The sequence below is a fragment of the Labrus bergylta genome, chromosome 5, assembly GCF_963930695.1.
Source record: "Labrus bergylta chromosome 5, fLabBer1.1, whole genome shotgun sequence".
Classification (NCBI taxonomy): Eukaryota; Metazoa; Chordata; class Actinopteri; order Labriformes; family Labridae; genus Labrus; species Labrus bergylta.
The window spans coordinates 30,609,114-30,632,796 of record NC_089199.1 but is presented as its reverse complement, the minus strand read 5'-3'; the positions used below and the strand labels follow the sequence as shown (position 1 = coordinate 30,632,796).

Genomic DNA, 23,683 nt, shown 5'->3' with positions numbered 1-23,683 from the left:
AGACGGTCTGGGCCGTTACGCAGGACAGAGAGGATTGTTTTTTATTTGCACGAGCTGCTCTTTGTGGCTCACTCCATAGGAAGCTTTGTTATCATTAGTAAAACTTTTGTTTTCCATCAGTCAAGACAGGAGAAACTGGTAAGAAGTGTGAAGAACTGAAGACCGTCATGATGCACGCAGTGCAGCGCCTCCTGTCGTTAAGTCACGTAGCTTTGATAAAATTCTGGCAACTTGTGAGCAAATAAAACTAAAGAAATATCGCTCCTTCGATCTCTCTTGAAAACCTGCATTCTGTGTCACCTCTCTCAGGTGTTCAGCCTGTTTTCTGATGTGATGTATTACCAGCGTAATGCAGGAGCTCGGCCACTCGTCTTTTTCATGATACTCCCTGCTGAGAAAATAGTTCAAAGTGCCCCGTTTGATTAATTTTAGTATCATGATATCAACCTTTACGTTGCTCATTATAGGTTTTAATACAATTCAGGGAAAATAAGTATTACAAAAATGTAATTTATAAAAAAATCGAAAAATATTTTTCAATACATTTCCTCCTTCTTCCCAAAACGTCTCACGGGCCAGATGAAACCTGCTGTTGGGCCGTATGTTTGACATCCCTGCCCTAAGATAAGAGTTAGCCCTAACCCTAACCCCCCAAAAAAAGACGATCGTCTGCAACGAAAAGTGAACTAAGTAAACATCTGTAATATTTATTCTAGTTATAGAGAAGACATTCAATCAAAGAGTCTTCAATTTAAACTTTCCTTTGACAGTTTCAGAATCTCACAGTGTCACAAACATCTCAGACAAAACAAGTGTTTGACTTTATTTTTACATCTGATGGTTGAAATTGGAATGATTGTTTTTCTTTGTTTAATTATTCATAATTTATCTAAAAATCAGCTGTTCAGGTGGTAAAGAGTGAAATATACAACAAGTTATGTTTTTATATATTTAGGTTTAAAATGGAAGGCTTTAAATTGCTACCACTCTGTGGATAAAACCACAGAAGACGAAAATGGACTTCAGCATTAAGATGCTCAGTGTGGATCATTTGATTATCAGCCTGAAGTCTACAGTTTAGTTTCACATCATATGAATCTGAACAGAGAAATTAAACCTGTTGTCTTACCTCAGAGTCTCCAGTCTACAGTTTGGACTCTTCAGTCCAGAACACAGCAGCTTCACTCCTGAATCCTGCAGATTGTTTCCGCTCAGGTCCAGCTCTCTCAGATGGGAGGGGTTGGACTTCAGAGCTGAGGCCACGACTTCACAGTGAGTCTCTGACAGTCCACAGTAAGAAAACCTGTCATGACATTAATGGTACATAATATGTTATTTAAAGGAATGTCTTAATATTTTGACAAATTGTGTTCAATCACATCAGAGGTTCAGCTGATCTGAACTCACTTTTGTAAACAAACATTTCTATCACTTGTAAACGTGTGTGTGTGTGTGTGTGTGTGTGTGTGTGTGTGTCTGTGTGTGTGTGTGTGTGTGTGTGTGTGTGTCTCAGCGATGCTCCGTCATGAAGACAGCAGAGAGAGGAGCAGGGAAAAGTAGCTGCAGCTACATCAAATGTGCTTCATACTTGTAGCCTAGTTTTAAATAAAGTATAGCATAGTTATACATGAATGATGGGTAAAACATTTACCCGCCCTGTGGCGGATAGCCCTCTGAAATGTACTCGTCAAAAAGAAAATCTAGGCGTTTGGCGGTTGTTCATTTCAGACCCTGAGTATACATCATTACATCATACATAATATCAAATCAAGGCTTATAGTATTCAAGTAATAGGCTATTAATGACAGGAAATGTTTCAACATTTAAAGAAAATACTTTCATGCTCTTTGTCTCGCTTTTTAACAGAGAAAAAAGTTTATTTTAGATCTTTAACTTTACTATTTTGAAGCTGGAGCGAGTTTTCATTGTAGCCATGTAGGCTAACTCATTTAGCTGCAATCTGCTCATAGAGTCAGAGCAGAACAAACAGCAGACCGGGGACTCAATTTATGTTGTTTGTTGTCACAAATTGTAAAGAACTGTGGCTTAAGAATCAGGCTGTGTTAACTTGTCACTGTGTAGCTTTATTCTGAACCAAGGGGCAACCTCCGGTCTCGAAAAATTAAGCCTATGCGGAAGTACAAAAAACTGCAGTTCCTCGAGGTTCCGCTTGAGGCTGGCTGCAGAAGCGCCGGAAGTGCCATAAGCCCACAGCCAAAAAAGCCCGTTTTTACCACAGGAATCAACATGTTTACAGCCTGGTTCAAAAAACGAGATGTATCTGAGAAGTTGACGGCCCCTTCTCCTCACACTGTGGGGGGGGTGAATTTTTTTATAACTCATCGGATTTTATTCTATTAAGGAAAACGACTATGCCCATATTTGGTTGTGTCAGATTTGATTGACAGCTCTGCGCGCTGCATCTGTCTGTCAGGTCAGCAGGTCAGGAGGCTAACAGCTTGATCCGTCTGATTTCTCCTCTTTCTTACTTCGTTTGGAGAGTTTGTTTAACACATATCTGACAACATACATGGCTTGCTGTGCGGTTAACAGACCATCCAAGAAGTTGATGCTTCAGTTTTTCTCGGTAAGTGATATAGTAGTGTTATATTTACTGCTTACTCATGTGTTTATATTTACGGACCTAGCTTGTTTAGCGTTAGCTTGTAAACCAGTCGGCTAACTGTGTAGCTCATTATTTACATTATTTACATTATTTACGGTCAATGGTTTAGAGATGTTTGTTGTTAAGATGTTGTTGTTGAAAATAGTGAGTTTGTGTGATGTTAGAAGCTAAAGGTTCATCTCGGTGGTTAACCACAGACTGTAAATATGGTTATCTGACGTTATGATGAATGTAATACTCCACGTAAATGTGGACATTAAAAAACAAACTTTGTGTAGTAATTATCCGTCAGTAACATAAACTGAACTGAACCTAATGTGCTGTGTAGGTTATAGAGGATGACATTAAAGTTACATGGTTGATGTAGTGTCTTAAGATTTGTGCAAACTGTTAACAAATTTAAAAACAAAACTATATTAATAACCATATTAATTTTCACTGAACTCATACACAGAATATAGCTGTAGAAATATAAACTATAAATAACATATGGAATGAAAATAAGATATAAAGCACAGATATAAAGTATAAGAAATAGTTTGAAGAGTACAGCCATGTACTGAGCTCATGTTAATAATAAATGAGTTACTGTATGTTCTGTACTAAAGCACAGAGAGTTGGGACCTGTTAATGATTTAAATAATTCAGATTATATTTGTTTCATGTAAAGATGGAGTACTATCCACAATAAATTGCTGAATTTTTCCTCACAAAATCTGAGACAATTTGATGTGGAATATCATTGTGTGAGTGAGAGAGCTGAAAACAGCATGATTACAATAATGTTTATCTTCTTAACTTTGAATAGATGTTGATTACCTGAATACTGGACCTTTGTTGTCTGGGTAGTACACTGTTGAATTTATAAATGTGCTCTTACACACAGATGAATACAGAAAAATAGATGAGAACAAAAAAAATGATTTAATGAATAACTGATATTTTCTCTCTTTCTTTGTCATCCTGAAGACCCCTCACTAAAAGTCCATGTTCTCCTGGATCCATGTCACATGCTCAAGCTTCTTCTGAATGACTTTTCAACAGTTGAAGTTCTGGTGAGAGAAGATGGCCAGCAGATAAGACAGCAGTACATCAAGGAGCTCCACAGGCTTCAGGAGGAGGAGGAGGGTTTGCACCTTGGAAGACTGTATTCATGCTGTTCAAATAAAACTAGATCTCCTCCAAACAACTTGCAATCAAACTATTTTCTTCCCATTTTAAAACCCTTTGTCCAGTTTAGATGGGAGAAGTTGATATTAACTGTGTTTTTATTCACAAGTTATTGATCTTATTTACTCTCCATGTATCTTGATTTAAGAATGGGGCTGTGTTTAAGGGCAAATTTTTGCAATGACTCTGTTCCATCCCACTTTCAGAAATGAACTACATTAGTATTTATCAAAAGAATAAGAAGTTGTGTAAAAGTAGACTTCCTTCCCTAAGCTATTGAGTTGAGCATTAATCTGAAATGTATACTCATAAGTAGACATAAAGGAGTGCATTTATATAGAAATATTTATTTAATCTGAAAAACAACATTAAAAAAAGTCTGTTTTTACAGCAGAGATGAACATGTTTACAGCTTGGTACAAAACAAACAAATAGGTGTGATTAGCTCATGTCTCGATGGACACACACTGTACAGGGGGGGGGGTGAATGTTTTGATGAAGGATAAGAGTTATTCACAATAAGGCGTGTAGCTGACCAGCTTGACAGGTGGGCGCGGTGTAACGGTTTGTCAAAAGGCTTAAAACCCGTCTCAGCTCTCAGCCTGTGGGTGACATCACTCAGACCTCCCTCACAGCGAGCTGTTGAAGAGAAGCAACCGAAGTCCACCCCAGAAGAACCAACAAACACAGATGTTGTTGAGGCTCAGGTTTCTTCCTCTGTCTCTGCAGCTCTCTGGGCACCTCGACGGACCAGTCACCAATAATCCACACTGTGTCTATAGGAGAAATACAAAGGTGTTCAATTAATGCCTCAGACAACATGTACAGTTAACTACATGTGACAGCTCAGGCTGTTTTTTTGTTATGAGCCACATCTGCAGGAATAATATTGAACAAGGTAGCTGCAACTCATCATAATAGATGCCAGTCTTAAATACTATTTTTTCTAATACTTAAAGTTTTTGGTGTGAAGCTGACACTGTCCACAGACTCCATGACTTAACGGGGTTCAATAGAAAACAAATATCTTATAATAAATACTAAATAATTATTTTTCAATTGTCATGTTCACCTCATCGCTGTTGACATCAGTAAATATAAGACACAGACATTCCTCTTTTTGTCAGAACAGTAACATGAACTGTATGCTTTGTAATATTGATTTCTTCTGGATGTCTCACATTTATTTACAGTCTATGGATAAAACTTTGTTAATGTATTTCTCTGCTAACACTGACAAAGTCTAACTGCTCTAACAAATAACTCATAAACATAGTTGTATATTTAACAAAGTGTAGTTTTAAGACTTTAATTAAATATTTGTGTTGAATATAATTCGTTTTAACTGTGTTGTAGAAAAGTTAAATGTTAACTTACTGTTTATAGAGTTTTCTCAGGACGAGCAGGAATAGGGGATGATAGCAGCCTAGCTGTTAGCTATGCTGTGAAGTGGACTGCTAACGTCGAGCTGAATGGGCGGAGCTAAGTCCCGCTGGTCCCGCCTTACTGCTGTAGCTAGGTTGATCCGAAGTTAGGTTGAGACTGCAAATCCAATATGGATGCGGCCGTCGATTGGACTCATTTTCTGCCTATGTCACAGACGGGTCAGGGTTCGTCCAGTAATATTTACAGTCTATGTTCTGAACTCACACACTGCACGTAACAACAATGCACTCTATCAGGTACGGTGGCTGAGGAGGATCACAGTGCAAAGTCGCACTTCACAACAGCGCTTCTAGCGCTCTAATGATACATTACACAAATCACTCTGTTACGTTACTTTTATTAACCCCTAACCCCCCGTTACATGCTCAACTTTGTCAAAGCTAACTAGAGAAAGAAATCTTGTTTTTGAAGCTTATAGCAAATGAATTGTTCTCAGATGAATTCTTGTTTTGAGTTTGTGAAGTTGTAATAAAGGGGCAGTTAAGAGACGGGGGGGGGGGGGGGGGGGTGGTGACAACAAACAACATAAATTGAGTCCCCAGTCTGCTGACACGACCTCCTTTAAAAAAAATAAAGGTGAGCATAATACTTTTAATTTTCTGCGGAACATAATACCTTACTAACACAATTAAATGTACTGGAACAAATGTGTGTAAAACAAAAACTAAATGTATTATTTTGTCCGGTTTACATTTTTCATCCACCCGGCCACCTTCTGTCTGTAACGTGATGTAAGGTATTACTGTTGGTAACTTCAGTAATCATGTCACTTTTACTAAACAGTTATCTGGTTAATGGTGTTACTTTAAGTTCTTCTACTGTCAGTGTTGCTCCCCCGACCTGGCCTAGTGGTGCCAGAGAAGAAGTTTCTGGATGTAAATACAAAGAAGCAACACAGTTTAGCTGTGTTCAGCTCGGCTGCAGGATTTATTCTGCAGAACTTGCCTCTCTTTGGGGTATTATGCTCCTCACAAGCGCTATGCGCCCTCTAGTGACCTGATTGAGGATTGCAATAGTAACAAGTTCAGTGCACTGGAATTCGGCTCTAAACAGATATTTTAGACACATAAACATAAAAAGATATGTTGGGGTCTATTTTTAACTCAATACATTTGTTCTGACTGTCCCAATGACTTTTAACACAGTTTTCAAATCTTGTAATCCATTTTTAACTTTTTGATAACCTTTGTTTTTAGCTTTAGACGATACACATTTTAATGAATTATATACAGGTTTTTTTAACCCTTTACATCAGCATAAAGTGAGGACAGAAAAACTAATCAAATGTCCCTTTCCACGCACGCTAACACAACTCGTCAGACTTTAATCTCGTGACGTTGGCTCGAGTCCATGAAGGAGGAAAACAAAAATGTCCGAGCGGTTTAAATCAAGACAAAGAAAAATGTTCTTGATTTACTTAATAGACCGTGTGCAGGAGTTAACCTTTAAATCAGCATTCAACATTATCCCAGTCTTTGGTTAATGGGGTTGTAATTAGGGCTGCCGCGGTGATCCAAGGTGGCTCAATAGCGTGGTGTGAGGTAATATCACACTGTACAGGTTTTAAAACCAACTGTCATGATTATAACTGTTTCAGCTGTGTGTGTGTGTGTGTGTGTGTGTGTGTGTGTGTGTGTGTGTGTGTGTGTGTGTGTGTGTGTGTGTGTGTGTGTGTGTGTGTGAACGTTTGTCTCTGTCTCTGATTGTCACTGCGTTGTTGTTAAGAAAACAATAAAATAAGTTTGAATAAATTATAGACTTCAAACTTTCCTTTTTGATAAATCTTATAGTTAGGGCTGACGCTGGTGTAGACCAGATCCTAGTTCTGCTGCTATAGACTTAGACTACCAGGAGAACTGATACCTCTCTCTCTCTCTCTCTCTCTCTCTCTCTCTCTCTCTCTCTCTCTCTCCCTCTCTCTCTCCCTCTCTCTCCCTTTCTCTCTCTCTCTCTCTCTCTCTCTCTCTCTCTCCCTCTCTTTCTCTCTCTCTCTCTCTATGTTTGTTAATATTTCAGATAAACACTGTTTTCAAAAACCTAGATATTGTATAGTATATACTTATATATATATACTTGTATATATTTGAAGAACTAAACTTATTTTGACTCATATTTAATCACATCTGGACTTACATTGCCTTCCTGCAGTTCCTCACAGCTGGAATCAGTCTCAGTCGTCCCTGCTCTGATGTCTTGTACTTCTTCAGGTTCAGCTCATCCAGAACCTCCTCTGACATCTGCAGCATGTAGGCCAGAGCAGAGCAGTGGATCTCAGAGAGTTCCTCCTCTGATCTGTTCTCTGACTTCAGGAACTCTTGGATCTCCTGATGGACTGAGAGGTCGTTCATCTCTGTCAGACAGTGGAAGATGTTGATGCTTCTGTCAGGAGAGATATCTTTACTGTTCATCTCCTTCAGGTTGTTGATGACTCTCTGGATCATTTCTGGACTGTTGTCTCTCCGACCCAGCAGGACTCCTAAGAGTCTCTGGTTGGACTCCAGAGAGAGGCCATGAAGGAAGCGAACAAACAGGTCCAGGTGACCATTTTTACTTTTCAGGGATTTCTCCATGGCACTCCTCAGGAAGACATCCAGGGATAAGTCATCACTTTCAGGAGTTTGAAAAATGATGTTTTTAAGGAAAGCCTTCACTACACCTCTCTTCCTGTTTGTCAAACAGTGGAACATGTAGACTGCAGCCAGGAACTCCTGAACGCTCAGATGAACAAAGCAGTAGACTGTTTTCTGGAGGATCACACACTCTGTTTTGAAGATCTCTGTACAAACTCCTGAGTACACCGAGGCCTCTGTGACATCCAGACCACAACGCTCCAGGTCTTCTTTATAGAACATGATGTTTCCTTTCTCCAGATGTTCAAACGCCAGCCTCCCCAGCTTCAGAAGAACTTCCCTGTCAGCCTCCATCAGCTCATGTGGACTTGTCTCACGTCCCTCATCATACTTGTTCTTCTTCCTCTTTGTCTGAACCAGCAGGAAGTGTGAGTACATGTCAGTCAGGGTCTTGGGCAGCTCTCCTCTCTGCTCTGTGCTCATCATGTGCTCCAGAACTGTGGCAGTGATCCAGCAGAAGACCGGGATCAGACACATGATGTGGAGGCTCCTGGATGTCTTGATGTGTGAGATGATTCTGCTGGACAGATCTTCATCATCACTGAACCTCCTTCTGAAGTACTCCTCCTTCTGGGCATCAGTGAAGCCTCGTACTTCTGTTAGCCTGTTAACACATGCAGGAGGAATCTGATTGGCTGCTGCAGGTCGAGAAGTTATCCAGATGAGAGCTGAGGGGAGCAGATTCCCCTTGATGAGGTTTGTCAACAGTGTGTTTAACGGTGATTTCTTTGTGACATCAGACACAACCTCACTGTTTTTGAAGTCCAACGACGGTCTGCTTTCATCCAGGCCGTCAAAGATGAACAACAGTTTACAGACAGCGAGCGTCTCTGCTGTGACCTTCTGTAATGTTGGATGGAAAACACGGAGCAGCTCAAGAAGACTGTACTCCTTATCTCTGATCAAGTTCAGCTCCCTGAATGAAAGCAGGATCACCAGACTGACGTCTTGGTTCTCTGAGCCGTCTGCCCAGTCCAGAGTGAACTTCTGCACTGAGAAGGTTTTTCCAACACCAGCGACGCCGTTTGTCAGAACCACTCTGATGGGTTTCTGTTGGTCGGGTTGAGCTTCTGTCTTTTGGTTCTGTTGGTCGGGTAAGGCTTTAAAGATGTCCTGACACTTGATTGGAGTCTCATGGAAGGTCTTCTTTTTAGAGTCTGTCTCAAGCTGTCTCACCTCATGTTGGGTGTTCACCTCTTCACTCTGTCCCTCTGTGATGTAGAGCTCAGTGTAGATCCTGTTGAGGAGGGTTCTACTTCCTGTTTCATCACTTCCTTCAGTCACATGTTCACATCTCTTCCTCAGACTGATCTTAAGTTCATCTGTAACCTCCTGCAGACCTCTATCTGCTGAAAGAGAAGAAACATATCCTGAGACTGGATTTATAAAATGATCAAATAAACAATTTTCATTATTACACATTAAGCAAACTGCATGACACAAAAACATCCCTGTAATAAATGTGTGCTGCTACAAGAGAAATAAAATATACTGAATATAAACTGACAGCAAGAATCAGATAAAATGTAAATGTTTCATTTAACTATATATCAATGAAAATACTAATTGCTCTGTCTTGTTTTTAGACACAATGACTTCAGTCTTACTTATTACAGTGCTGGACTTACTGGATCTCTGCAGTCCTCCTCTTATTTTAGATCGTTCTCCACACTGGGGACAGGAGGACTCTCCTGATGAAGTAGACTGGTCCCAGTATGAGGTGAGACACTGTCTACAGAACCAGTGTCCACATCTGGTAGAAACTGGATCTCTTGGGACACACTGACACAAAGCACAGCTGGACAGCTGCTCCTCCACAGAAACAGACCCCTTTGTTATTCTGTGGAGATAAGGGAAATCATAAAGCCGTGAAAACTGACACTGACATTTAGAAACCAGTGGTGGACTGAATCAAATAAAGACACAAAACGTTTTAAAAAGGTGTGCCATGTCCTCCGCAGTGAGCATGTGCAGAAGTCTGTCTGTGTAACCATAGAGTCTACCATCTGAGTCCAATAACTGACCTACAAGTGTGATGTTATTTTCAACCAGTTTTCAAAAAACAGGGATTCATTTTTGTAGAGAATGTCCTTATTGTTCCAGATGTAATATCTGTGTGGAGAGAAGTTATGTTTCAAGATGAGAGACCAAGTCAAGAGTATCTGTTTATGGAAGTTGGATAGTTTGATCGGGATTTTACTGATATTATAGTTGCACAGTAATAAAATTCCAGGCCACCAACTTTAGAAAAAACATAATTAGTGAAGTTTCTGACGTAACTAGGACAGAGATAATATACTGCTCCTTTAAGTTTATAACGTGTACATCTGGAGAGATTTGTATCTGAAGGAGATTTAGGAGTCCCCTCAAGTTGAATGTTTACATTGAGGTGTTGTGTAGGAGTATTGCCAAATATGGATGTGTTACATGATGTTTTTTTGACCCATGATGAAAAGCAGACGTTTAGATGCATATAGGCGATTGTCTCTGTATGTTCGGGGAGATCATTATTTAGCTTCTTGATCCTCCTGGTCAGATGTGACCAGTGACTCTGTTTCTTGCTTAAATAAAATTATACTCTTTGAAAGCAAGTCAGACTCAACAGCAAATTTCTTCATCAAACATACCAACAACAAGGAAATCCACATCATTAGGAATCATATTCCATAGAGATGTTTGGTTATTTAAAATGTCTCAGCCTGTTCACTTTGAATGTTAAGAGCTGTGAAGTCTAAAAAGTTCAAGCCCCCACATTGACTCGTGTTTATTGTCACGTTCTTTTTAACATAATGTATTTTGTTTTTCCACAGAAAGTTAAACAATGTATAATCAAATCTTTTGGTTACATTTTAGTCAACATCCAAAGATAGAGCCGGATTAGTGAGTCTGGAAATGCCCTCAGCTTTTGAGAGAAAGGTCCTTCGTCTCAGAGATAAATCTCTTTGTAAACAAGAGTTTTATCAACGATGGGATTCAAATTTAAGGTGCACCTTATATTTTGCTCCTTGGTGATAACTACTCCCAGGTATGTGACCTGGTGATTCACTGGATTATTACAAATATGGGGAACATTACAATCTTTAACAGCCATAAGTTCAAAGTGTTTAATATTTAGGTTGAGACCTGAGACCTTTGAAAAGTTATTAATCAGCTTTATAGAGAGCTGCACACTGAGCATGTGCAGGAGCTGTGTCACGACCTGCACACTGAGCATGTGCAGGAGCTGTGTCACGACCTGCACACTGAGCATGTGCAGGAACTGTGTCACGACCTGCACACTGAGCATGTGCAGGAGCTGTGTCACGACCTGCACACTGAGCATGTGCAGGAGCTGTGTCACGACCTGCACACTGAGCATGTGCAGGAACTGTGTCACGACCTGCACACTGAGCATGTGCAGGAGCTGTGTCACGACCTGCACACTGAGCATGTGCAGGAGCTGTGTCACGACCTGCACACTGAGCATGTGCAGGAGCTGTGTCATGAGTTAAAAAAAGAAGTACCGTAAAATCTGAAATATAAGTTGCACCGGTGTAAGACGCGCTGTGTTTTTGAAGGTCTCTCAGAGAGAAAATAAAGTTTACACTGTCTTCCTGCGTGACAGTTTTTATTGTGTTCAAGTCCAAAACCTGCAGTTACTGTTCAGCTCTGTCACCCTTTTAGTCTGTTTTCTCTTTGTGGAGTCTGCTCTCCTACCAGCTACAGTACGGTAGTCGAGCTCTCAGCCTGCAGGGAAAGTTGTGAAGCAGAGACTCCTAGCTTGCGAGCTCTCTGCCCGACTCCACTTGTTTCTCTTTAACTTTAATAAAGGACTCTTTCAATCAAAAGAGCGTTCAACAAGGTTTATTTATGGAACAATATCCTACAGTTTTCTGTAAATTCATTATTTTGACCTCTTGAGGGAAAAGTTTTGAAAACGTAGCGCAGCCAGACTGGTCTGTGTCGCTGTCTTTCCCAGAACAGCGTGCAATCAGCTCTTAATACACTGAGGGCCTGATTTACTAAAGTCCCAAGTAAAGAGTACTAAACTGTGTGTTCACTCCAAAAAATTGCACGTTTGGTGAGTGTGTGTTTTTTGGGGGATCAACTAAGAAAATTTGCGTGAATGACAGCAGGTGTAAACCTTGTGGAGGCGGTACTATTTAAGTTGGGTTTTTGTGTGTTCTACTGGTTTACGTCATGGAGAGTTTGGACGGAAAGCAGAATGACGGCAAGCGCAAAATAGGTATCAGTGGAAGAGGTAAATGAACGTACAGTATTTTTGAGTTATAGCAGATAAAACTGAATATTACAAAAAGAAAATTTGGCTCATAAGAAAACCTCTGCATTAAACAGGGCCTCTGTTTTCTTCATCTTTTGAAGATGAATTGTCATACATTGTGCAGGAGGTGTGAGCTGTGTCCTCTGTGGCGCTCAGGCGTGACACTCGGCACATTGTTGAGCACCAGACAGCTGGCCAGCGCTGTGTCTGATCGGACATAAACGCTCTTCCTAAGAGTTATCTAAGACGGGGGTACAAGCAGTGGTGAGGTCCCCCCAGTCAAGCGTAGCAGCAGCGGGCTTTAGAGGGAGGAGACGAGCGCACTATGGAGAGGAGCGCACCAGAGGACACGAGCTGGGGGAGAGACGCACAACCCGAGAAAAAGGAAATCCCAAGTTTAAAATAAAATGTTGGTGAGAAGAGGGAAATAGGAAGAAATAAACGTCAGTGTTGAGATTCTTTAGAAAGCAGAGGCTGTGAATGTTCAGTTTTGTTTAAATAGGCAACAATATAGTTTAATCATGGTGTTTCCTGCTGTCATTCCAAACTTATTAACATGTGTGGGGAATAACGTGATCTGTATGTCTTCTTTTGTTGTGCCTATGTCTCCTCCTAACTTCAATAACAGCAGTCTGTTGTGTGTAACACTGGTCTCCTGGGTTAGCACCTTCTTTTCAAAGGTGTTAAATTCAGACACCGTCACAATCACCTCAGTTTTTGTCAGGCTTGGTAAATCACAATGCGTGTACTAACTTAACTTGTTTGCATTTTCTCCTTTCTAGGGCAGAAACGCCCCATATTGAATATTCATTAAGTCAAACGTACTAAATGGACAATGCGTGTTGTTTTGTTCATATGAAAGACGCAGTCCTCACTGCGCTCCGTTAGTAGATCAGTTAACACATTTCTTGCGGGTGGTATCAAGTTTGCACACGTTTTAAGACACACAAACCTTTAGTAAATCAGGCCCAATGAATGGGGATCGTTTTTTAATCACGTCCGGCCGCACCCAGTGATGGTGACTTCTGCACCCGCGGTAATGATGGCTCATGTGTCAACATTTTATACTGGTATATTAGTAAGACCCAGCCAACTTTTAAGATGAAATAAAAACAGGTATTAAAAGTGCATCTTACACCGGATTTTACGGTACTTCAGTAAAAAAAAAAGATCTCATTGTGTAGTCATGTTAGAAAACATTAAAAAAGACAAACAAAGAGTGGACACAACAGAAAAAATGATTGAAAGAAAACGATCACAGCAGATCTCACTAAACTTCAGGATCAGTTTAAAAGACTTCTTCCTGCAGAATCACAGAGAAGACGACTAGATACACAACCAAAGAGTCAATACTGAAGTCATATTATCTTATCTATAAACATATAATACATATATATAATCCTTAGTATGTTGTTATGAGTTCAGTGACTTTCTCTGTATGATCACTGTGTGCAGGTTGATGATTAAAAACAAGAAAATCAACACATTATGGTGTTCAGGACTCTTTTTTTTGGTTTGACAGTTTGGTGATTAAAAAAAGTTCTCTTACTGTGGATCTGAGGGTCCTGGTTCATTACTGAAGACTAGAGGAAGATCTTTAGACCAGTCACTCTTCATAGAGAGACAGCTGGACAGAGGAGACTCTGCTCTGTCCTCCTCTTTGTCTCCTCGATCACTCATCTTCTGATCTGAGGGTCCTGGTTCATTACTGAAGTCAGGAGGTTCACCTTTAGACCGGTCACTCTTCATAGAGAGACAGCTGGACAGAGGAGACTCTGCTCTGTCCTCCTCTTTGTCTCCTCGATCACTCATCTTGTGATCTCCAGATTGATCAGAGGACAATAAAAGACGTTCATGCAGGTAAAACAACCTGAGGACAAAATAACAAACAGGTGAGACACAAGCAGGAAAAATGTGAAAGACGGAGATGGTCAAGTGTCCACATCTCATTACCTGATGTGATCCTTCATTTGATTTTCTCTTCCTTCCTGTCTGTCTAAGTACCTGATGCAGCACCTCAGTGCAGTTTGTTTTGATCCTAACATGATTTGTCCGTCTGATCTGCCCTGAATAATGCCAATAACAAGACATTGAGTCTTAAACTTTAAACATTAAACTAACATGTTAGTATTTAACTGCAACCATGACCTTTAGGACATTTGTACAACTAGAAGTGTATAAAACAGGGTTGGAAATCAGCACTCGTCACATACGGGTGTCTTTTTGCAGTGGCGGGTGAATTTGCTCAACCTACCGACCACAGTGGCAGAGCGAGGGTCACAATGGTGCTCTATATGCTGGAATGGCTTTGCTTGGTGTAACATGATTAACAGAGCACAGACTAGCATCTCTTTAACAGCGGGTCAACCAGCTTCAGGTGTGTTTAAACTGACGCCTCGCTGTCTCAAGTCCAACATGATGAAAAGAAGAGCGCTGTGGCGTTGATTTGGGCTCAAAGGAGCAGCTGTAAATACTATAACTTCAGACATTTGTCTTGGGCTCAAAGTGCTGCACACATTCAGCGGCCTCACAGTAGAATCCATAAAAACAATAGAAAAACACATCGACATGTCAACAGAAAAGTACAGACCCATGTATAAAACACAACATATATTGCACATTACCCATATAGAGAAAAAGATATCAAAATATAAAAGCATGTAAGAACATCATGACGCCATGATGTTTCTGCTGGAAATGTCCAATGATGAAATGGTGAAACAGACAGTGGCTTATCTTAGAATTTATTGGGCCGAGGTCAGACAACAGCAACAGAACACAAATGGCTGACAAACTTTTCATGTTAACGGTCCTGTTATATTCTGTTAGCTGGTACAGCCTACAAATTCTTTTACCATTTGGGAAGACTTCTAAAAGGCTAGAGAGGTGACATTACCTTCACTTGAAACTGTCAGATATCTACATTGAAGTCATTTAAGCTCACAACATACACTCGGCTCCTCTCCAAAAATAGATCTGCTGCTATGAGAGTCTTACACAAACTGTTACATCCACACAGACCTAAACCAATGACCCTTAGATGGTCGACAGATTTAAAATGATATATCCACAAAATGATTCAAGTGAATGATTATGTGAAAATAAATACTAACAGGCACAACCCGTACAGCAGGCTTAGATTTAAAGTGAACAGAGATTACAGTACCACGCTGACATCCAGCTGAAATACAAAACTAATGTAGTTCAGCTTCCTGGGCGCTAAAACGCCCTCGGTGTCAGCTGTTTTTAGTCACTGCACTCAAACGCTATCAGTCGAAAGACGTTCAACTTTGAGAACAGCGCCACGCTGATCAATGTCACTTCACACACACACACACACACACACACACACACACACACACACACACACACACACACACACACACACACACACACACACACACACACACACACACACACACACTTTTCTGGGCATGTCTCTCTCTCTGCTGTTACTCAGGGAACGCGCTGTTAGTATGCTGCATTCAGGGGAGCTCAGAAACGGGAGTTGCAGGAACAACTCGCAGGACCCCCCCAGAGCTCTAAACCTAGAGGAAACACTGGAGTGTTTGTGTGTGTGTGTGTGTGTTGTGTGTGTGTGTGTGTGTGTGTGTGTGTGTGTGTGTGTGTGTGTGTGTGTGTGTGTGTGTGTGTGTGTGTGTGTGTGTGTGTGTGTGTGTGTGTACACAAAATGTATTTTGAAAAGAGGAAGTAGTCCACATTCACAGAGCTGATCCTGCTCTGTATGTGATCAGTTTTAAAGTATTACTCAGCATGAACCTGCTTCATTAACTGATGAACCAGAGGTTTAAACAGTAAAGTCAGAATAATGTTGAATTAAACTCACCCTGTCTCACACGTCTTTGTCCTTCTGCTCTGTCCACTCAAAATGGCGTCTAATCTCTGACTCACAGAACACTTTCACTTTGGTTTCCTGGAAACCCGTATCAGCTCAGAGTTTCTCCTCCCCTTCTTGTTATTTCCTGGAACTGAAACAGTGATGACTTTTGTTAGTTCAGGTTTCTTGGTGATCGTCTCCCTCTGCTGGGTTCAAAGTAAAAAGCATTAATCCAAGCTAACTAGGTTTAGCAAACTAAACAAAGTGAGCTGGGATCATCTTCAGCAATAGTTGTGGTTTTCAGACTGTTAGCCCCTATGCTGCTTTGTTTTTGGGTTTGATCCCTTTGTTACTATGGCAACAATAATGCTCACTAAATCCCAGTGACAGTTTGGTTTGTGTAGGGAACATCAGCCCCACATGTATAACCAGTGGCAGATTTAGTCATTTGGGGGCCCTCTGCATCTTTTGGGAAAATGTGGTGTTTCTAAACAGATGGGTCGGGACCCAAAAGTGGGTCTCAGAGCCTTTTTCAGTTGGAACCGAATGTTATTCACAAGTAATGAACAAATTGGAAAAGGTTGGATACAATTATTATTTTTATATAAATTCTGCTAGTATAAAGCCCAGTGGTTCAGACCATTCACAACATGAATTCTGATTTTAAAAAGAACATAAGCAACATCAATAAAATGTCAAACATTATTATTTTATTTTTTTTCGAACATGTTTTAAAAAAATATATATATATACATTACAAACAAAGCAAACAGCAATCAAAGCATACTTTCTGCAGTGGCTCGATTTTTTTTCCTTAACCAGTCCATGTTCGAAAAGGGTGTAGGATGAAGTTAAATAACATATCCAGTCCTACCCTTTTTATCTTTTTAGCTTAATAAATTAATCCAAGACTAAGCTTTCAAAAATAAAGTTGAATAATACAGATAATGAAGTAACAAAAGCAACAGATATAATCAGGCGCGGAGCCTATGGCTCATTGCAGAGGGGGCGGGGACCAATAGTGGGCCCTTAAACTGTCTATAGGCTATATAGCATATGCTGTAGCCTATATAGTAATATAGTATAGAATTTATGGCATAATATCGGCTGTATGGAGATACAAGACGGGGCGGGACGAAGAGAAATGCCGCTGCAGATTACAAAGGGTGCTATTACAGTGACAGGGACTTATCAGTGAGTGACCTGCTGATGTTTAAGCAGAACAAGTGCTGATATGTCTGTGCACATATTCCACCGTTTAAACAAGTAAAGCAGAGTTAATTAACCGGACGGGAAATCAATGATAGAAGGCAACTACAGATTGACATTCAGTGAAGTTGGACGCTCATCCAGCCAAACAGACAATACAATAAAACCACACATTATCAACCCACGCACGACAACAAACTTTGTAAACAGAGTGACAGCAATGGTCAGGACCAGGTTGAGTTGTTGAGGGTTGAGTTGTCAATGAGAAAACATTTTTTATTTAGTTTTTTACACTTTTAATATTACGAAAAACTGCGAGGTAAACAGAAATAAAGCAGACAGACGACAAGGTTTTTAAAACTCCAGACAGCAGCGGGGGCCCAGCAAAGGGGGTGCCAAGAGGTGGAATCAATGACATTACAAACAGGCCACAGCACCCCGCTGGTGCTGTTTGCTGCCGAAGTTGAGAACCCCCTTGGCAGTGGAGGGGGGCCCCTCTCTGCTCTACAAAATACATTGTGTGTCTTGATTGCGGCAAAAGAAAAGAGAGATTCAGACCTAGTCAAACTAACTTTATTTGAAAATTCAACTAAATAACAAAATGTATGTTAAATTTGGCTCAAAGTGGGCCCCTTAAGACAACAGTGGGCCTGGGGCGGCCGCACCTTCTGCCCCCACACTCGCTCCGCTACTGGATATAATGTATTACACACATCAATTGGTAGACGGTACAGACCTTACAACTGATATTGATTAAATTTTTCCCATTGACTGCTCAATTTTATATTTGTTAAATATGTTATTCTTGAAAATGTGTTTAAACTGTCCTAATGTTTTACATGTTTTAATTTCATCACTGCAGCTGTTCCATAAATCAACACCCTTCGTTGTAATACAGTGTAGTTTCATGTTGGTCCTTACTGCTGGTTTTTTTAACATAAATATTCCTCTGAGATTGTGTTTACTGTCCCTCTGCTGAAAAAACTTTTGGATACTGTTCAGTATCTGATCATTTTTAACTTTGTACATGATTTGAGTGGTTTTAAAGTTGACCAAGTCCTTAAGTTTCAGTGTTTTCAGTTTGATGAAGAGTGGGTTGGTTGGTTCTCTGTAGTTGGAGTTAGTTATAATTCTTATGGCTCTTTTCTGGAGAATGAACACTGGTTCTGTATTTGTTTTGTAGTTACTTCCACACATTAACTAATATATGGGAGTATTAGGGAGCAGTACAACATGTAAAGTGACTGTTGATTTAACAGCCCTTTCACTTTGAATAAAATTGCAATAGATTTCGATATTTTTGCCTTAATGTATTGTATGTGTGATTTCCAGGATAATTTATTGTCTACAATAACTCCAAGAAATTTTATTTCAGCCACTCTTTCAATTTCCACATCATTAATCATAAGTTTCTTGGTCAAGTCAGTTGATCGGTTCCCAAAGATTATAAATTTGGTTTTACTTAAGTTCAATGTTAGTTTATTTGAGTCAAACCAACTCTTCAGTTTCTTTAATTAATTTCCCACTGTATCCAAAAGTTTTTCCAGATTGTCCCCACAGAATAGTAAATTTGTGTCATCTGCAAATAAAATAGTTTTTAAAATACAGGAGGCTTCACATATGTTATTGATGTACAGAAGAAATAATAATGGCCCCGACACTGAACCTTGGGGAACTCCACACTTTAACTTCTTCTGTTGTGATTGAGCATGATTGATTTGAACATATTGATATCTGTTGTCTAAGTAACTGATGAGCCAAGTGAGTGCAACTCCTCTGATTCCATATTTCTGTAGTTTTATTTGTAATAAGTTATGGTCAACTGTGTCAAATGCTTTTTAAAGATCCAGGAAAACTCCTACGGCATAATATTTGTTTTCGATGGCTGTTGTGAGCTCTTCTACAAATTCTATGAGTGCCATTGAGGTGGTCCTGTTGTTTCTAAATCCATACTGTTGATCATACAGTATATTGTGTTTAGTTATAAAATCATGTAGTCTTACATAGTATAGTTTTAAAAAATATAGTTGCATAAAAATAAGCAATGTTTCCAGCAGAAACCTTTATGACTGTGATGACTCTCCTCATATAAGCTCATATTCTTTTAAAACAATATATCCATTATCTTACCTCTCAGTCCAGGTTTCATTTCAGCTTCATCAGCTACCAGCTAGTGGTGGGCGATATAACGATCTTAGATCGTGAAGGATTTTAACGTGCTGACGATCTGCCAAAGCAGGGAGATCGTATAACCGGGGTTATGTGTTTATTCTCTCATGCTGCAGTTTATGCTGCGACACAGACGCGTCTCCCCCTCCCCCTCTTTTGCTCCGCAGCGGTGAAAACGAAACTTAAAGTAAAGTCCGCAAAAACCTCTCCATATCATATTTCCACTGATATTTTTCCAAACCGACACGGCGTGAGCAACAGTTAACTTCTCTGCATAGTGTGCACAGTTAAGTTTACATCTCGGAGAGCGAAACCGTTTAAGGAGCCGGAGAGACGTTAACAGTCTGCAGAGAGTCAGACAGAGAGGAGCTCAGACAGACAGTGAGGGGAGATATAACCCCGGTGTTTCAAATGTTGCTGTCGGTGTTTTCTGCTCTCCCTCAGTTTTTAAAAGTTACTTATCAAGCTTCTCCACCTGAAGCTCACCTGTTGTGATAACTGAATTTATAGGGATTACACTAAACGACGTTACAAAGCAGCAGGCAGGTGAGAGTGAGTAACCATGGTGACTGTCTGTCTGTCAATCAACAATGTCCCGCCCCCTCTATGAATTAAACTCTTCAGTCAGTAAAACTTACTTTGATCATGTGTCACAGAATGAACACATTCTGTATTATGTTTGATTATATATAAACTAAACTAAAGTTAGTCCAATGATGTCATAAAAAACAACAAAGTCTGCAGAGCCTGTATGAAGCTCCAGCTGGAGGAACTCTGCAGGGCTAAAACAGAACAGAAACTTCAACAACTTCAAGTCTACATGTTTTTAAATGAATGCATCACTGCATGAAAATGTTCCTGATGAACATAAAAAGAGGACCCATAACTAAATCATCATTTCAAAGTGGTGAGGAAAACCTTCAAATTGTTCATAAATATTGATCAAATTGAGGGAAAGACATTTCTGTTGCTAAAGATGTTCTGGGTGAGAGACCTCCAGACCTCCTACAAAGATGTTTTTTCAAATAGATTAAACTTGTCTGCTCAGTTATTGTGCATTTAAAAACATTATACAGGGAAATAAGTTTGGTTGAACTGGTCAGTAACTTACAAATTAGTCTAAAGATCAGTATAAAAAAAATTGTGATGTTTTTCCCATATCGCCCACCTCTACTTTGAGGACATAGCCCAAAAATAATAAACTAAAACAAACTTTTTTCTGTTTCTGAGTGAGACAAACAGCATGTCAGTATTTTATTTAATAGTTGATGGTCTATTTCTTGAATACTATAAGCCTTGATTATTATGTTACACGTCATTACATTGTGCTGCCAGTTAAAATAAAGTGGCAGGTAAGAAATGTAAGACTGGTACCCGCCAAGCACCAAATGCAGGTAGATTATCCGTTTGGCAAGTTCATTTCCAGTGGTGTAGTTGAGGGTATACGCAGGTCAGGTGTATAGGTATACCCACTTATTTTTCAGTCTGCATAGGGTATCCTCACTTCCCTCTGATTCACACCATTTATTGATTGACATCATTCAGCAGTATGCAGCAAGTTTTGTTCCCAGGGTTGGTGAAGGGATGATCCTCCCTACTGCCTAAAAAGTGTAAGACTGGTAGATTTTAGAATCCACCAGTCACAGGGGCACGTAGGTGAAAAAGTTCATCACCAACCGTGGTATAAAACAAAGTCCTTCATGCCTGTAGGGTTAAAACCTTCTCATAAAACAGACCTCATTCAGTCACAACATTTTACTAGGTTGCAGTATTTTGTTGTGACTGCTTGAAGAGGTGGAGAAAATATTTCCTATTAAATTTAAAAGTGAGTCATTCTCTGGACTTCATTTAACGTGAGAGAAAACCATTAACGCTGACTTTGAGCTCAGACCGCAGGAGTCCTGACAAACAGGAAACAATACGAGAGAAACTCAAGAGTTAGGATTAAAGATCAGCCGAGGACAAAGTCCCAAAACATATCAGATAGCTTGATGTGTGAGAGTGTGTGTGTGTGTGTGTGTGTGTGTGTGTGTGTGTGTGAGAGTGCCTACCATTATATTAGGGGGGCGGCCCCCCAACAGCACCCCCCGCCCCCCTTGATGGTCAAGTTGATTTTATTTTCTTTAGCTCCAGATCACAACAGAAGTCATGAGGATACATATACCTCGTCCCTTTATTCAACAAACTTAACAGCCTCATGTTATTTATCTTATTTACACGACGGCATGTCATTTCTGTCTCTACATGGTCGTTTACAATTCTCCTCTGCTCTCTGTGTCACACACACACACACACACACACACACACACACACACACACACACACACACACACCCTCACCAGTGGAGGTCTGGGTGTGTGTGGTTGTGTCTCACAGACACACACATTAATAAAAGTCCGTAAGAAGCATCAGAAAATAAAGTAGTCTGCTTAGTTGACTTCAGACTTTTCTGGGCATGTCTCTTAGTGATGTGTCGGTGATGAACGATTCGTTCAAAACGAATCATCTGGGTGAACGAACTGAACTGAATCACTTACTGAAAAGAGTCGTTCATTTCTCAACTTCAGTTGTTCTCTCCTCTCTCCCGTCTCGTGTCTCTCTCTCTCCAGACCATGAGAGTCTCTCAAAGCCCGCCCTCCCTCTCCTCTCATGTCAGTGATACGTACTGACTCAACCAACAGGACGGAGTCGCTCGGGAGCTCTGTGTCTCTAAAGCCCGCCCCTACTTCTCCCTCTCATGTCTCCAAAATTGAGGAAGTAGAAAATATATTATTTAACATTTAGGTGTCGCCAAAATGTTTGTGCTTTTTATATCTGCTGTCAGTTTACAAACGGCTTTTATATCCAACTTAATTTAACTCAGCTGACTGTTTTAACATCCACTAACCATCGTGTTTCAGTCAGTACAGTGTGTGTGTGTGTGTGTGTGTGTGTGTGTGTGTGTGTGTGTGTGTACACAAAATGTATTTTGAAAAGAGGAAGTAGTCCACATTCACAGAGCTGATCCTGCTCTGTATGTGATCAGTTTTAAAGTATTACTCAGCATGAACCTGCTTCATTAACTGATGAACCAGAGGTTTAAACAGTAAAGTCAGAATAATGTTGAATTAAACTCACCCTGTCTCACACGTCTTTGTCCTTCTGCTCTGTCCACTCAGAATGGAGTCTAATCTCTGACTCACAGAACACTTCCCCTTCTTGTTATTTCCTGGAACTGAAAAAGTGATGACTTTTGTTAGTTCAGGGAGCTAATAACATCAACTTCTACTGAGAGTTCTTTCTGTTCCTGTTCTTCAGAGGACAGTGAGTAGAGAAGAGAATCAGGGAGAAAGAGAAGTGAATGACATGAGGTAAAGGTACCAAAGGTTGGACTTGAACCCGGGGTTGCACACTACAGTGTCCACACATGGGGTGCGTCCTAACCGCTAGGCCCCTGGCGCCCCAAATCATGATTTTCAAGCCTTTACAGTATTTTAGTTCATATGCAATGGGAACCACGTCTAACGCTCCTGAACTCTTTAGTCTGAACACACCTCAGCACAAAGACCTCCTCTTTCCTTCCCCTGTAGTTTTAATGAATTCAATCAATTTAAAAAATAAATAAAAGACCACATAGAAACCTTGAATTAAAGTTTGAGAAAAGATTCACAGCATGAAAATATAAACATTGAATTCACAGCCACCTTTGGAGAAAAAAAAAAAGCGTGTCAGCTTACCTTTTCGTTTCTTTAGCAGAGAAAGAAAAAGAAGAAATCAGTTTGAGTACCAGAACAAGATGGTAGAAGTCACATGTTGTCATGACGTCGCTCTGTTTAGCAGACTGATGGACTGTCGGTGATGATGCTTGAACGTCTTTATTCAGTTTGATACTTAACGTTCACCGAGTGCTCGAACTCAAACTGTTACCTAACGGCACTATGAAACCCTGAATCAACATAGATCTTTACTGCGGTCAGCAGCTGCAGCTCACATTGTATTTTACATATTTATTTTATATTTCTATTTATGACAGTAGTATTAATATATTAGTCTTTAATTTAATTATTGTTATGAACACATTTTTGATCATCGTCAAACAGCCAAAATCAAAGATGTGTCGTCATGAGAAGCGTTCAACTCTTCAGTATGTCCCACATGTTTTCTGTAAACAAAACAACAACAACATGTCAGCGTCCAGTGAAAGATGATCTGTGTATCGTGCTGCTCTCCTCCTACTCATGATGTATTAACGCTCATCTGTGTTATTCAGATTTATGTAACATAACTCCTCCAGCACACAGGAACTTCATATCTGTACTTGTTATTTATTTGACTCATGTTCTGTACGTGTAAGT

The 23,683-nt window shown here is 40.1% G+C and overlaps 1 protein-coding gene and 1 long non-coding RNA gene across 2 annotated transcripts in view; both read right to left on the bottom strand.

Moving 5' to 3' along the window:
• The window catches only part of LOC136179322 (NLR family CARD domain-containing protein 3-like), a 41,755-nt gene extending 19,062 nt beyond the window's left edge, over positions 1 to 22,693 (bottom strand). The window contains exons 1-6 of the mRNA XM_065955493.1: positions 22,467 to 22,693; positions 15,981 to 16,122; positions 13,683 to 14,003; positions 9,501 to 9,712; positions 7,376 to 9,221; positions 1,130 to 1,303 (exon numbers count right to left, since the gene is read on the bottom strand). Coding sequence (XP_065811565.1) covers positions 1,130 to 1,303; positions 7,376 to 9,221; positions 9,501 to 9,712; positions 13,683 to 13,945 — 2,495 coding nt within the window. The 5' untranslated portion in view covers positions 13,946 to 14,003; positions 15,981 to 16,122; positions 22,467 to 22,693. The remainder of the gene's footprint in view (positions 1 to 1,129; positions 1,304 to 7,375; positions 9,222 to 9,500; positions 9,713 to 13,682; positions 14,004 to 15,980; positions 16,123 to 22,466) is intronic.
• Positions 3,595 to 5,435, bottom strand: LOC136179338 (uncharacterized). Its single transcript, XR_010666480.1, has 2 exons — positions 5,174 to 5,435; positions 3,595 to 4,572 (listed from the first exon to the last, which is right to left on the bottom strand). It is a non-coding gene; the product is annotated as an uncharacterized lncRNA (long non-coding RNA).
• Positions 22,694 to 23,683: the final 990 nt, after the last annotated feature.